At 40.0% G+C, this 16,562-nt stretch overlaps 1 protein-coding gene across 6 annotated transcripts in view; it reads right to left on the minus strand.

Moving 5' to 3' along the window:
- The window catches only part of LOC140482864 (regulator of G-protein signaling 7), a 440,481-nt gene that overhangs the window by 61,490 nt on the left and 362,429 nt on the right, over positions 1 to 16,562 (minus strand). For all 6 annotated transcript variants that reach the window (XM_072580575.1, XM_072580577.1, XM_072580574.1 and 3 more), the window contains one exon: positions 370 to 444. In XM_072580575.1, the coding sequence (XP_072436676.1) occupies positions 370 to 444 (75 nt within the window). The remainder of the gene's footprint in view (positions 1 to 369; positions 445 to 16,562) is intronic.

Below are 16,562 nucleotides of genomic sequence, written 5' to 3' on the forward strand. Positions count from 1 at the left end.
AGTTATGATTATTGGCTAAATGGTTAATTAGTTGTAGCTTAATCTGTTCAGCACAATTTACAATGGAGTCAAAAGAACATAAGTACACATTATGCTAACAGCTCAAGTACAAAAAGAATTGATTTTTACAGTAAGTGGTGATAGAATAGGCAAAATAATGTCATAGCTATTTACACTGTTTAGGTTTAGAGCATCAGCTAATTTCCAATGATTGGAACATTGCAGGATTACAATGCTGGGATTGACATAAATGTGTGTGCAGTTTGACACAGTGCCAGTTGCGAGTGCATTCACAAGAATTAAATAGCAAAATATTAGGTTCCACTGTATTCTGTCAGTGGTGACTGACTTACTGAAAATATGGTTTACCTTTCTTGTTTTGTGAGGATTTCTCATTCGGGATGATTTCTTGATATCCACTTCTGTAGTATTTACACAGCCTGGCTAAAAAAAAACATAACAATTTAAAATCTATACATTCTTCATTGTTTTTACATAAATGTGATCCAATACAGCATGCTATGTGAAACCTGGCTGGAAAGTGGGTTAATGTTTCCAAGATATCAGATTACAGCAGAACTGGATAAGTTAAAGATGCATTAGGTTTTGACAAAAGGGAAGGCAGAAGGTAGGAGAAAACCACCAAAAGGAAAGATTTGTGACAGGATGGAGAGCAGGGAGATTAAATGGCAAAAGATTTCATGTGTAAAACCAAAGGGAGTGGTAATCTGACAAGTAAAGAAAGAAAAGATAGTGGTGTAATGGCAATATCCTACTGAAAGCAAAGGAAAATAGAGAGAATAAATGGAGAAAAAAGAACAAACCAACAAAGACAACAAAATTGAGATATACGAAAATGAAAGACCTTTGTTTTCTCTCTCACGCCCTCCCTTTCACATACTCAATTGTCTAAATATAACTTTAACCTCCCAGTTCTGATTAAAGGTCATGAATCTAAAACATTAAGCATGTTTCTCACTCCACAGATGCTGCTAGATCCATTGCACTTCGGAATTTACTGCTTGTATTTAAGTTATAGAACATCCATAAATTTTTGCTTTCGTTTTTGGAAAGTGTTGTCCTGAAATCTATCAAAAATAATCAAACAGTAAAACCTCTTTAAACTTTATATGAATCACCTAAGAATTTAAAGATTCTTAAGAGATTTGTTAAATTGCAGAGTAAAAGTGAAAGGCATTTAAAATCACCTGAAAGGTGCCAAGACACATAAAATGCTGTTCAGGTCACAGTGCAGATCCATACACTAAATTGCACTCAAGAGAGACACAGGGTACTCTTTGGACCTTAGGATGTGTAGTGTCCACTCAATGGTTTGACTAAATGATATAATGACTTTCAAAAATCATATCCAAGGAATTTCTAATAGATAAAAAAGGTTAATGCAGAAATGAAAGCTAAATGTACTCACAGCAGACTAAGATGATCTCAGAATGTTGTAAAAAAAAACAGATTTTTTTTTTACTGTACTTAAGTGTACAAAACCATCAGATGCAGATTCTTGCAAAATAATCAGGCAGGTGAGTGTCACATGCCCAAAAGGAATCCATTCAATTTTACATCAGTAATTTATGTTGGGACGCTCCAGACATGTGCTCAGTCCTATATGGTAGGTGTCCTTCATGATCTGGGCTCAGATGATTCTTTATGTCTAAGCACAGTTAAAATAAATATCTACCTAACAAAGACAGCTCCCTCAGATGGCAATGGTCTTTCAGGTGCCAACACAAGAATCTTGGGGTTACTATGACTGAATTGTTTGCTGAGTTTCATTCTCTGTTCAGTTGGTAATGATTTGGGGAGTGTTAGATTTGCTGCACCAGAATTTGAGCTGGTTCAGTTTTGTATAAGCCAAAATTCTATACAAATCTGCCTGTTGTGTGATGAGCATTAAATAATTATAAATTTCTCAAATGCACCATGGGTACAGATCTGCACTTGAAGGGAGTGCAAACGAGAGAAGCAGGGATTCAGACTCACAGTTCTACTCTGAGCCGCGCTCCTTTTAAGTAAAACGTTTGAATGGATCAATGGGCTGTGAAATTCATCATATGGTATTTTACTGCCTACTGAATGAAAATAATGCATATTTCTCATCCAATTGCCAATCACAGCACTTCCTGATATTTTTCATTCTGACATTAAGATTTGAAACAGAGTTACAGAGTCAAACAACATGGAAACTGACTGTTTGGTCCAACCCATCCATGCTGACCAGACATCTCAATCTGTCCTATCCCATTTGCCAGGATTTGGCCCAGCTTCCAATAATTTCCATTTTGTAAGTACATTGAGGACCTTATGTTCTGTTGGACTTCTGTGGGTTTCTCACTTTGAAGATGCATTCTTTATCCATACCTGAAGGAGTTTTCAGCCTCTTCACCTATGCAAAGAAAGGGCCTATCAGAGGTTTAATGGGTCCCCTTACAAGACTGGCTTGGCCTAAGGTGTCATTTCAGGCTGCACTCAGGGAAACCAGGTCTAAGGATTGCCTGAAACAGATATAGATAGATAACTTGCCTGCATGTGAAACCAAGAGGCTTTTGATCCCACATCAAAGGAAATTATCGCACACCTCCTAACTGTTCATTTTTCACAACTATTTGACCAACTAATGTGACTTGCACTTGGAGCAACATGCCTGCAGCATCACTTCGATTAAAAACAGCATATAATAATGAAAATGGGAGGCTGAGAGTGGGTACTGATCTTTCCAGTGCCCAACCACTGAGGAAACGAGTGAGCAGCTGGTATCAGAAAATGACCAGACCAATAGTTGAGGGTCAAGCAGGAGTCTGTCATCAATTGTAGATTGCCAGTTATCATTCTTGCACTTCAAAATCATCGACATACACAAGCATTTTATCATTCTCAAACTTGGCATGTTTCATAATACTCTTTATATGAGAGAGTCAATTTTATTAGAGGGAATGTACTAATAATACCTGCGAAACACAGTTTACCCTTGTGTAGCAATAAGTGTCCTCAAGCTGCTTCAACTAACAATCTTTGGGAATGCTGTAAGTTCTCACTGACAGTTACTCCACTTGTTACATGTGCCAGCAATAATATGATCACTTCAGGGAATTTAGATTTTGTAAATGAACAGAGCCAACCAGGTTAAAATTCAAAGACAATTAATTTACAATAAGAGCAGCATTGGATGCTGTGCCAACTGTTGCAGAACCATCTCCCAATTCAGCGCAAGGAGGCAAAAACCATTCCAGCGTTCAGAGGCACTCTTTAATAGCAATAGATGGCTATCTCACTTTGGTACTGGATGATACATGAAAGGATCACTGGATTATATACAACAATAACGAGCTAGTATATAATATTGAGGGCTGAGTCTCGCTCCTCTCTTCAGCTTGAGGTTAAGCAGGAAAGTGGAGGTAACAGCAGGAAAATGGATCAATGAAGCCCATCACGACATTCCTATCTCAATCTCAAGTTCCCGTCACCTATCCATCATAATCCACCCCCCAATCAACCCACAACCTGCTGAGACCAGTGCAGTCACTTTCTCGCTGCCTAGCGTTCTATTCATCATTTAAATGTTCCTTTTATCTTTGGTTGTCCTTTTAAGTTGGTACTGGAATGGTATCTCCATCATTGAGTTTCTCTTGTGAGTGAGAATCTGGTCACAATCACACCCCATAGAACCAATAACCCTTTAACCCAGAAAACGTAGGTGTCAGAGGGTGAGCAAAGGATTCCAGCCCAATGTTACATTGGCAGAGAAAGTTGAAAAGCACAATGTACTTGCATATGACTTAATTGTTTAATTTCCATTAGTGGGGTACTGACATTTGAATAGGCAGCATGCATTGCAGATATAAAGCAATAGTGTGTTAGGTGTTAGACCATAAGAACATAAGACATAGGAGTAGAAGTAAGGCCATTTGGCCCATCGAGTCCACTCTGCTATTCAATCATGGCTGATGCATTTCAACTCCACTTACCAGCATTCTCCCCGTAGCCCTTAATTCCTTGTGACATCAAGAATTTATCAATCTCTGCCTTGAAGACATTTAGCATCCCAGCCTCCACTGCACTCTACGGCAATGAATTCCACAGGCCCACCACTCTCTGGCTGAAGAAATGTCTCTGCATTTCTGTTCTGAATTGACCCCCTCTAATTTTAAGGCTGTGTCCACGGGTCCTAGTCTCCTCACCTAACGGAAACAATTTCCTAGCGTCCACCCTTTCCAAGCCATGTATTATCTTGTAAGTTTCTATTAGATCTCCCCTTAATCTTCTAAACTCCAATGAATACAATCCCAGGATCCTCAGCCGTTCCTCGTATATTAGACCTACCATTCCAGGGATCATCCGTGTGAATCTCCGCTGGACACGTTCCAGTGCCAGTATGTCCTTCCTGAGGTGTGGGAACCAAAACTGGACACAATACTCCAAATGGGGCCTAACCAGAGGTTTATAAAGTCTCAGTAGCACAACGGTGCTTTTATATTCCAACCCTCTTGAGATAAATGACAATATTGCATTCGCTTTCTTAATCACAGACTCAACCTGTATGTTTACCTTTAGAGAATCCTCGACTAGCACTCCCAGATCCCTTTGTACTTTGGCTTTGTGAATTTTCTCACCGTTTAGAAAGTAGTCCACGCTTGCATTCTTTTTTCCAAAGTGCAAAACCTCGCATTTGCTCACATTGAATTCCATCAGCCATTTCCTGGACCACTCTCCCAAACTGTCTAGATCCTTCTGCAGCCTTTCCACTTCCTCAGTACTACCTGCCTGTCCACCTAACTTCGTATGATCGGCAAACTTCGCTAGAATGCCCCCAGTACCTTCATCCAGATCATTAATATATAACGTGAACAGCTGCGGCCCCAACACTGAACCCTGCGGGACACCAATTGTCACCGGCTGCCATTCCGAAAAAGAACCTTTTATCCCAACTCTCTGCCTTCTGTCAGACAGCCAATCCTCAATCCATACCAGTAGCTCACCTCGGACACCATGGACCCACACCTTACTCAGCAGCCTCCCATGTGGCACCTTATCAAAGGCCTTTTGGAAGTCTAGATTGACCACATCCACTCGGTTTCCCTGGTCTAACCTACTTGTCACCTCTTCAAAGAATTCCAACAGATTTGTCAGGCATGACCTCCCCTTACTAAATCCATGTTGACTTGTTCTAATCCGACCCTGCTCTTCTAAGAATTTAGAAACCTCATTCTTAATGATGGATTCTAGAATTTTACCAACAAACGAGATTAGGCTAATTGGCCTATAATTTTCCATCTTTTGTCTTGATCCTTTCTTGAACAAGGGGGTTACAACAGCGATCTTCCAATCATCCGGGACTTTCCCTGACTCCAGTGACTTTTGAAAGATCTCAGCCAACGCCTCCGCTATTTCCTCAGCCACCTCCCTCAGAACTCTAGGATGTAGCCCATCAGGGCCAGGAGATTTATCAATTTTAAGACCTTTTAGCTTTTCTAGCACATTCTCTTTTGTAATGACAACCATACTCAACTCAGCCCCCTGACTTCCTTTAATTGTTGGGATATTACTCATGTCTTCCACTGTGAAGACTGATGCAAAGTACTTAATAAGTTCTTCAGCTATTTCCTTATCTCTCATCACTAGGCTTCCAGCATCAGTTTGAAGTGGCCCAATGTCTACTTTTGCCTGTTGTTTGTTTCTTATGTATTGAAAGAAACTTTTACTCTCATTTCTAATATTACTGGCTAGCCTACCTTCATATTTGATCCTCTCCTTCCTTATTTCTCTCTTTGTTATCCTCTGTTTGTTTTTGTAGCCCTCCCAATCTTCTGATTTCCCAGTGCTCTTGGCCACTTTATAGGATCTCTCTTTTTCTTTAATTCATTTCGTGACATCCTTTGTCAGCCATGGCTGTCTAATCCCTCCCCGGATAATCTTTGAAGGGACAGTAGTTACAACACATGTGTGACACATTAGTTCGTCCTTTTTGGAAGAAAATTCCAAGTGCCACAAAGATGAGTTATCCAAAATATTAATTTATAATTTCATTGATTGATCATATATATTGTGAATATTTTGGGAAGAACACTTTGCAACAAAAAAGGCATTGGTTACAGCTACAACAATACTGCATTTGATTTGACTAGATTTATCATTGCCACATGTGCAACGACACAGTGAAAAGTATTGTTTTGCACCCTAACCAGACAAATCACACCTCACATTGTACATCAGGATAATAGAACAGAATGTAGAATACAGTGTTATTTGCAAGGAACAATTTGCTTGAATGGAAACACCAAGTCTGTCACGCTTTCAGGAAGAAGTTGAAAAATACTTTGGATTTTGACACACAATTTTAGTTCTTAGTTCAGGTGCACGGAGACAGAAGACGACCCTGCTATGCTAACCCCAACCTTTAAAAATGATGACTTTCATCACCCGATTTTAATCACTTCTTTGTAGTGCTGTCACTTCTTTAGAGCTTTTGATAGGTTTGACAGGCTTTTCAGTCAGCTCTGTAGCAATCCCAGTTTTAAAAGGAAAGACTGAAAGACAATGGCCTTTTGTGAAAAACTGGCTAACCTGGCATCTGTGGAGGCAGGATTTCCCAGCAGGCCTGCTACAATAAGGACACACCTTTGGCAGGGAACAGAGACCTCAGAGGTACAAGGCAACTTGACCAATAAAACGGCACCCGCCAGACATTGTATCAAGGGACAGGCATAGAAATGGTGATGAACCCCAAAAACTGTGAACAATGGAGCCTATCTAGTTAATGGTTTAACGATTTACTCTAATCCGAAAACAGTTTGGGAGGCTCCATCAAGTCATCAAAACTTCAGTTAAGTACATTTGGGACGGTATTGACCCTTTTGTTTCCACGAATGATGAGATTAGACCGGACCCAGCAATCACTGGAGATGCTTTGTGAAATGGAATTACCTGGGGGTGGAGTCGGCAGTCCTTTGGAATCGCAAGCGTAAAGGGGGCAGCAGGGTCAGTTATCGGGGCTCTTGCTCCTTTTCACTCTCATCGCTCTGAGCTCGCTGCGTCTCTGGACACCAGCTCTTTGGGGCTGAGGATATCGACCCTGTCTGCGACCTCAGAATTCGGAAGTCTACAACTTCTGAAGGCAGAGAGGAAGCCCCACCAGATCCAACAAGTTCCTCTGAGACTGTAAGAACCCTTTTCAGGTCTGGAACACCCATACTCTGGAGCAGTTGGTTAGCATTGGGTGGGTGGGGAGGGTGGTTTTGTAATTCTTAAAGTATAAGTACCCTGTAAATTGTGTAAGGCTAAAGATTTACATTGTGTCCACTCCAATTTTCTTAAATGTTATATCATAGTATAGATTATACGTTTCATCAAAGTATTGTACGGATTGGGCAAGTTGAATTTTTTTCACTAATAAAATTCACTGGTAATTTTAACTCATATTTGAGTCAGTGTGTGCTCCTTCTGGGTACAGCATTCTGGCTGAGTTCACAGCAAATCCTAGATTATAATTTCAGTGACAAGGACTGAAGGATGAACTGCCCTCTCAAGGGGGATTGTTGGCCAGGAGAAGCAGTTTGATCTCTCTTTCTCTCGTGGGGGTACAGCCAGAGTGGGTAGGCAACAGATAGCCGTTGTCCCACCAATAAGAGAGGGAATTGCCCAAGCATTGGTGGTGGTTGCGATTACTTTGTGGAGATAAGTTCCGACTCGCTGGTCAGGCTATAAACAGTGAGTTTGATTCAGTACTCTCTCTCCAGCAGAGTTGTCCAAGTGCGGCATTCCAGGTCTTTGAAGCTTCAGAGCCTGCTGGAGAGAGACCACTACAGTAATCAGCGAACTCGCCTGGGTGCGGAGTAAAGGAAAGAGGACCCTCCTGTTCCAAGGGGTTTATGCAACTTTAAGGGCAACCCGCTCTGCAGTTAACCTCATCCCAAATTTGACCACCAACACCCGTGTGCTTGATATCAATCAAATGGTATCTGAACTCACCCCCTGCAAAGGGGAGCAATCACCTCCCCCAGAAAGAATACCTGTTGCCTGCCCCCAAGGTATCTTAGCACTAAATCGACAGAGACATCTCAGTTCTCCAAATGTATCCTGACCATCCCAATGAGAAAAGACCTGGTTTGAGCTGGTCTCTTCCATGTGCTCCAAGTTTCATGCAATTACGTTACCAAAACACAATGCGATTTAAATGGAGACAGCCAACCATTCAATGGGCCAGCTGCTTCCAGGAACTGCGCCTCTGCGAAACCCGAAATGGCTCCATTCTTGATCCTGCAGGGAGTACTGTGTTTGGTGGCAGGATTTGTGATTTTAAGCTACTTCTGCCATTTCCTCCATGATGATGATACTCTCTGATATGGTAAACATCTGTGTCTGAGAGTCTGTGTCTGAGAGTCTGTGGTGAAGTGTCCCAGCTGCAATAATCTTTGACTGCTCTACCTTCCTCTGAAGCCCCTCTCATCTAAATATGTGAGACAAAAACTCACTGGACGGCCTCACTTCTCCAGGTGGAAAGTTCCGAAAAGACAGTTATGAAACATAGGTAAAAACAATGACTGCAGATGCTGAAAATCAAATACTGGATTAGTGGTGCTGGAAGAGCACAGCAGTTCAGGCAGCATCCAACGAGCAGCGAAATCAACGTTTCGGGCAAAAGCCCGATTCCTGATGAAGGGCTTTTGCCCGAAATGTTGATTTCGCTGCTCGTTGGATGCTGCCTGAACTGCTGTGCTCTTCCAGCACCACTAATCCAGTTATGAAACATAGACCACTGTCACAAGGAGAAGGAAAGTTTGTCATAACACTTAATAGTTAGGTGAACAGACAGCATTTCAGTAGCCATGGACTTGACTGCAGGATGGTTTGTTACCTCCCTAGTGTCAGGGTCAAGGATGCAGCACAGCGGCTCAGTGGCTAGCACTGCTACCTCACAGAGCCAGGGACCCAAGTTTGATTCCAGCCTCGAGGGACTGCCTGTCTGGAGTTTGCACATTCTCCCTGTGTCTGCATGGGTTTCCTCTGGGTGCCCTGGTTTCCTCCCCCAGTCCAAAGATGTGCAGGTCAGGTGTATTGGCCATGCTAAATTGATAGGTGCACTCGTCAGAGGGAAATGGGTCTAGGTGGGTTACTCTTCAGAGGGTTGGTGTGGACTTGTTGGGTCGAAAGGCCTGTTTCCACACTGAAAAGGAATCTAATCTAATATTGGCTGATGAACATTCTCTTAGGAAAGGTTGCATAGGCAGTGGTCATTGTCCACACTGGCCCCAGCAACAGAGGTAGAAAGGGGGATAAGGTTCTGGAAGTAGGATTCAAGGATTTACAAAGGAAACTGAAAGGCAGGAGCTCCAATGCTGTATTTTTCAGGATTGTTCCCAATAACACATGCTGGTGAGTATGAAAATGAGAAGCAAATAAACACAAAGAGTCATAGAGATGTACAGCATGAAAGTAGACTCTTCAGTCCAACCCGTCCATGCCAACCAGATATCCCAACTCAATCTAGTCCCACCTGCCAGCACCTGGCCCATATCCCTCCAAACCCTTCCTATTCATATACCCATCTAGATGCCTTTTAAATGTTGCAATAGTATTAGCCTCCACCACTTCCTGTACAGGCCATTGGTTAGACCACTTTTGGAATATTGTGTGCAATTCTGGTCTCCCTCCTATCAGAAGGATGTTGTGAAACTTGAAATGGTTCAGAAAAAAGTTACATGAATGTTTCCAAGGTTGCAGGATTTGAGCCATAGGGATAGACTGAATATGCTGAGGCTATTTTCCCTGGAGCGTCAGAGGCTGAAGGGTGAATTATAGAGGTTTATAAAATCATGAGGGGCATGGATAGCATAAATAGACAAGTCTTTCCCTGGGTTGGGGGAGTCCTGAACTAGAGGGCATAAAGTTAGGATGAGATGGGAAAGGTTTCAAAGGGAGCTAAGGGGCAACTTTTTCACAGACTGTGGTGCATGTACAGAATGCCAGGTTATAGTCCAACAGGTTTATTTGGAAGTACCAGCTTTCAGAGCGCTGCTCCTTCAGGTTACCTGATGAAGGAACAGTGCTCTGAAAGCTAGTTCTTCCAAATAAACCTGCTGGACTATAACCTGGTGTTGTGTGACTTTTAACTTTGTCCACCCCAGTCCAACACCAGCACTCCACATCGTGTATAGAATGACATGGCTGAATAGATTGTGCAGGAAGGAATGGGGCAGATGAAACATGTATAAGGAAGATGGGTTATACTTCAGCAGGACAGGGCATAACATACTTAGAGCATGACTTACTAGTGTTGTCTAACCTGCTTGTTACAGGGATGTTAACCTAAGATGGAATTAAAATACAATAAAGACAAAGCTGGTTATAGGAAGTAGGAAAAGCTGTAAATGGAAGTAGAAAGCTGTGAAAAGAACTTATAGAATCAACCAAGGTTAAATTACAGAATACAGTTAAAAATGCGGAATGAAAAAGCACTCTATCTGAATGCACACAGCATTCAACAAGAATGAATAGCACAAGTAGAAGCAAAAAATATGATTTAATTGCTAGCGTGGAGATGTGGATTCAGGATAATCAAGATTGGGAACCAAATATTAAAGGGTATTCAACATTTAAGAGGGATGGGCAAAAAGGAAAAGGTGGTGGAGTAGAGTTGATAATAAGGGACAGAATCAGTGTATGAATGAAAGATGATCTTGGATCAGAAAACAGGATACAGAATCTGTTTGGGTGGACGTAAGGAACAGCAAGGGGCTACAAATCTTCATAGGAGTGGTTTATAGGCTAACAAATAATAGTGATATTGTGGGGTATAATATAAATCAGAAAATTAGAGGTTAGCAATTTTTGAGAAGATTTGTAGCTCAGGTTGAGGTTCTGGATGTCCATTCTGGAAGGTTCCTTTTCAGATGTTTCATCACCATACTAGGTAACATCTTCAGTCAGCCTCCGGATGCAGCACTGGTGGTGTAGCCCGCTTTCTATTTATGTCATAATTTGGAGATGCCGGTGTTGGACTGGGGTGTACAAAGTTAAAAATCACACAACACCAGGTTATAGTCCAACAGGTCTTACAATTGTGTATTCCACAATCACCTGATGAAGGAGCGGTGGTCCAAAAGCTAGTGCTTCCAATTAAACCTGTTGGAATATAACCTGGTGTTGTGTGATTTTTAACTTTCTATTTATGTGTTTGGGATACATATAGATGAGGAAGGACATCACTTTGACTGGGATAATGCATCCATCCTAGGACAAGCCAAACAGAGGCACACACGAGAATTCCTAGAAGCATGGCATTCCAACCAGAACTCTATCAACAAACACTTGACTTGGATCCCATTTACCACTCTTGAGAAAAAGAACAGGAAATGACATCACCATAGAAAATGATGTCACAACAGAAAATGATATCACCAACCTAAGGAAACTGAAACACAAACAGAAAGCAGGCTACACCACCAGTGCTTCATCTGGAGGCTCACTGAAGATGTTACCTAGTATGGTGACGAAACATCTAAAAACGAACCTTCCAGGTCCGTGAGCAAACCTACATCCAAAATTAGAGGTGTATACAGCAACTTACTTTGACTTAAAACCTATGTATAGACTGGTAAATATCATTAGCACCAATGTCTAGGAGAGTATTCAAGGTGGTTTTTTGGAGCAATATGTTGGGGAATTAATTACAACATAGTCTACTTTCGATTTTGTGTTATCAACTGGAAAAGTCTAATTGCTAGCCTTATAAAAAAAACTTTTAAGAAGATATATATTAAATTATGTCACATGATATTAGATCATAATGCAATGAAATTTTCCATGAAGTATGAAAATTGTGTAGTTCAATCTGAAACTGAGGTCTTAAATCAAATTAAATCAATTATGAAAAGACAAGGAGGAAGCTAACTGTTAGAAAAACACATTAAAAGGTTTGACTGTAGATAGGCAATGGCGAGTATTTAAAGAATTAATGCTCAGTCTTCAAAAAATTATAAACCATTAAAGGCAAAAATATCCAACAGGAAAAGTGAGACAACTATGGCTAACATAGGAAGTTTCAATAATAGTATCAGATCATAGAAGGAGTTTTATAAAGTTGCCAAAAACATTATAAGCTTAAAAATTAGGAGAATTTACAACTCAGCAAAACATTGATAAGGGAAGAGAGAAGGGAACATAAATGAAAAATAACAAGGTGCATAAAAATGACTGGAAATTTCTCTAGATATATAAAAAGGAAAAGATTGGCAAAGCAAATGTGGGCCCATTATAGGTAGACCAGAGGAAAACACCTAATTGGCAATTGAGAAATGACAGAGAAGCTACATAAGTACTTTGTATCTGTCTTCATAGAGGAAAACATAAGAGGTCTCCCTGAAATAACAAATATCCAAGTGTTGATAGAAGTGTAGAATTGAAATAAATTCACATTCATAAAAAAACAGCATTTGAGAAATTAACAAGACTGAAAGTTGACGAATTCCTGGGACCCAGTGACCTTGACTTTAGAGTGCTGATAGAGATAGCAATAAAAATAATGGATACATTGGTGATCATTTTTAAAAACTCCATTTAGTCTGTTCTTCAACAGTGCCTGGAGATTAGACGATTGCAAGTGTAACTCCACCATTTAAGACAAGGAGAGATATAACAGGGAACTATAGATTTCTTAGCAATGGGAAGTTATCAGCAATGTGAAACGTATCAGAATTTATTATAAAGTATGTGCTTATAGAATATTTAGAAAATAATGGTACAATTGGAAAGTCTTAATATGGATTTATGAAAGAGGACTCATGTTTGACAAACTTGGTAGAACTTTTTGAGAATGTTACAAGCAAGGTCGATAAGATAAACGCAATAATATGCTGAATTTGGATCTCCAGAAGATTTTTGATCAAGTCCCACAAAGGAGTTGTGCAGACTGAATTCAAACAGTCTGGATTGGGAATATTATGGATTTAGGATTGTGCAACAGGTAGAAAGTAAGTAAGTAGAAAGTATTAGTCACTAAAATAGCTTCAAAGAACATAATTAACATTTAAAACTAGACAAAAATAACCTTCTAAATACATTATTTTCTTTAGCTAATTGAATACTAAATATAGCAATAATAAAGTACAATTAACTTTAACAGCTTTATAAATTTTGCATTTTCCAGTGACAAGCTTTTATAGGTTGCTTTATCATTTGGTTTTATAGCTTTATTGAAATGTAATGGAAGCAATTTGTCTAGCATTTCTAGAAATAGAATCCAATCATTGCTTTGCACTATGTGTTAGCAGCAAGTTATTAATACAGACACTGCGTCATCAAAGGGCAAGTTGTCAGACTTTTAATTAATTCCTGTAGTTTTCTGTTGTTATATTCATAAAAGAAGGAAGAATGAACAAAATTGAGAGTGACGAAAGCACAGAATTAAATGTTTAAGGCCCACAAGTACTCCTGTGGATGTGAACGATTTTACTACTCAGTTACAACAAGTTGTGCCATTTATCAATGCTGATTTCCTAAACTATAGAAATTTAAATGTGAATATCATTTAATTATGTATTTAAACAAAATTTATACTTTGCATTGTCAATAAGGCAGGACAGCAATTCATCCAATTCTGTGGAATTGTGGGAAAACTGGCTAACCCCTGGTTGTAACATACACCTTGACTATACTTTGTATGACCCAGAGCTGCCTGACACAACACAAGTTAAGACTTTAACAAAGGTCAAAGCACTGCTGACCACAGCAGGACTTGACATAGGGTGAGTCCACATAAATTATTTAAACTTGGTAGACCTCGGCAGAGTTTGATCAGGCTGGATCCACATAAATTCTGGGACTCTGGATTAGTGGTGCTGGAAGAGCACAGCAGTTCAGGCAGCATCAGAGGAGCAGTAAAATCGACGTTTCGGGAAAAAGCCCTTCATCAGGAAGAAATTCTGGGACACTGACTGAGCCCAAATAAAGACATTCTACAAAATCCTTTGAGCCCCCAACAAGGACGAGGTTATGAGATGACATATGTGGCACCAGGTTTTGGGAGGTCAAGGTGATAAGCCTCTGAAGTAATAACACAGATCATAATTTAATGTATCAGTCTAATAGATGACTAACCTCTAGTGATAGATATTGATAGCTATTGATAAGTTTTAATTATAAGTATTCCTGCTTTTCTGCCTGTAAGAGCAAACTTGTGAGAGACTCGGAGCTGTGATCAACTTTCTCTTTTCCAAGTTCAGCCTCTCTGCATGCAGTTTCCTTGTAAATAAAGACTAATTGCTTTGTCGGAATAAGGTTTGTTGAAGTTTTGTTGAGTGTTTTAGTGATTGGCTTTCACAGTCTTATAGCTATTTTTAATCCATTTCTAAAATTCAACAATGTTACTTCTAACCATGTAATCTATAACTGAATCTGTCATGGAATATCATAATGCAACTTTGATACATCAGTTTGACTTTGCATACACCTTAATGAAGATTTAATTGAAAATACCTACAAAACAAGCACACTACTTGAGAATTCATAAAGATCATAGGAACAAAATTGGAAAACCCCTAAAAAAGTATACAGGGATCATAATACATTATTAAACTGTACAGCTCAATGTCATGCAGCTGGTGCACCAACTTCATGAGGCTTACTATTTCAAATAATTACAGTATGCAGCCAGCACTAACCATAAAGTTCATCAGCTGCAAGCATCAGAAGTTTAAAATCATAACTTATACTTAAGTACCAAGTAAAGCTAGGCTGCACTGCCAAAAAGGGGTGGGGGAAGGGGGATACATTTAATCTACAGCAGCAGCAGCTAGCAATTGTGCAAGAAATGACTCTGGGAAACAGGAAAGAACAGCATGACATGGGAGATTGAAGTTTTCTGATCATGCCTTGTCCATCTGGAAGTCGGAGGTTGAAAGTAAGAGATATGCCACAAGCAAGAAGCCCTTCAAACACACTGGAAATGGAGAAGCTATCTGTGGTAACCAGTGCCAGAAGTCATGATTTGAAGATCTGGATGCAGTGCAGCATGAAGTTCAATGGCCTCACATGAGTGGGCAAGGTTAGTGAATCCATTTCATCTTAACCACGCTACCATCTATAACACAAGCCTCACACACTGCTCAATTCATCATACCAGTGTTACTCAATGACCAAAAATCACCAATCAGGATGCACACCTAATGTTCATTTGCTTCACCTCACCCGATATGTTTATACCACCTCAGGCCTCACAGTGGCAACTAATCAAATGGTAGACTGTTGCCCAAACGCATTGCACTGCACTCACTAACTCACTTGCCTTCTAAAGAGCAAAGTGGCCAACCACTGCAACCTTCTCAAAGGCAACTAAAGTCAGGCATTAATTGCAGTTGCAGCCACTGATGCTCATATGCTATGAACGAATAAAATGAAATACGGAAGCAGCAGAAGCTAACTGAAAGAGAACAGGCTCTGCTACATATTCAAACCCATATGGTCAAGCCAATACTAACCAGTTTTGGGATGTGAACTGTAGCCAGGGATGAGGTTGATAGCATTGAAGTTGACATTATTTTCATACCTAATCTTCTTCCTATAATCCCACTTCCCTTTCATCCAATCTGTTCGATTTACAAGTTGCAGCTGGTGTGATAATACACCTCTTATTTGTCCCATTTCTTCCAGATGGTGCATATTATGATTTTGGAAGATGTTTTCAAAGGAGGATTAATGAGTTACAGTAGTGCATCTTGTAATCAGTGCACAATGCGGAAACTTTGGACCAATGTTACAGGGAATAAGTGTTTAAGATGGTAGATGTGATGCTGATAAAGCAAGCTGTTTTGTCCAAAATGCCATGAAACTTCTTAAATGCTATTGAAACTGCACGCATCTAAGGAAGTAGAAAGTATTCTGTTACATTCCTAACTGAATGGACAGGCTTGGGAATCATGATGTAAGTTGCTCACTGCAGAGTCCCAATCTCTGATCTGCTTTTTTAATCATTATATTTATATGGCTGGTCCAGTTCAGTTCAAGGCAATTGTAACTGTTTGATACTGGGGATAATTCAGAGATGGTAATGACATTGAATGTCAAGGGGAGATGGTTACATTCTCTCTTGTTAGAAATTATAATTGCCTGGTCCTTATTCAAACAAATGTTGTTTGCCACTTCTCAGCTCAAGTTTGAATGTTGTTCCTGCTTTGCTGCATGGACATGGATTGCTTCAGTATCTGAGAAGGACTATTTGATGCGCTTTCTTACGTTATCTTGTGAGTAACACAGATTGAGAGTGTCAATTCGGTTTATTTGAAAAGCTAGCAGAGGTTTATTAACTGCAGAGAGTACAACTTGCAGTAACTGATATCTTTTATGCAATCTCCTCCTACCATTACTTCTGGTGGACTTCAGCAGATTTCAGTGAGGATACCTGTAAACAAGCATGGCATTTTAAACTTTGTTTCTCATTCAAATCCAAGTTGAAAAATTTATCTTTGAATTGTTAAAACCTCTCCATCTCTTCAGCCTCTTTCTTCTAGCAATTTGTCTGTTTTGCATCACCACTGTTCATTCTGCTGTATTCCAAG

Source organism: Chiloscyllium punctatum, chromosome 11 (assembly GCF_047496795.1).
Source record: "Chiloscyllium punctatum isolate Juve2018m chromosome 11, sChiPun1.3, whole genome shotgun sequence".
NCBI classification, from domain to species: domain Eukaryota; kingdom Metazoa; phylum Chordata; class Chondrichthyes; order Orectolobiformes; family Hemiscylliidae; genus Chiloscyllium; species Chiloscyllium punctatum.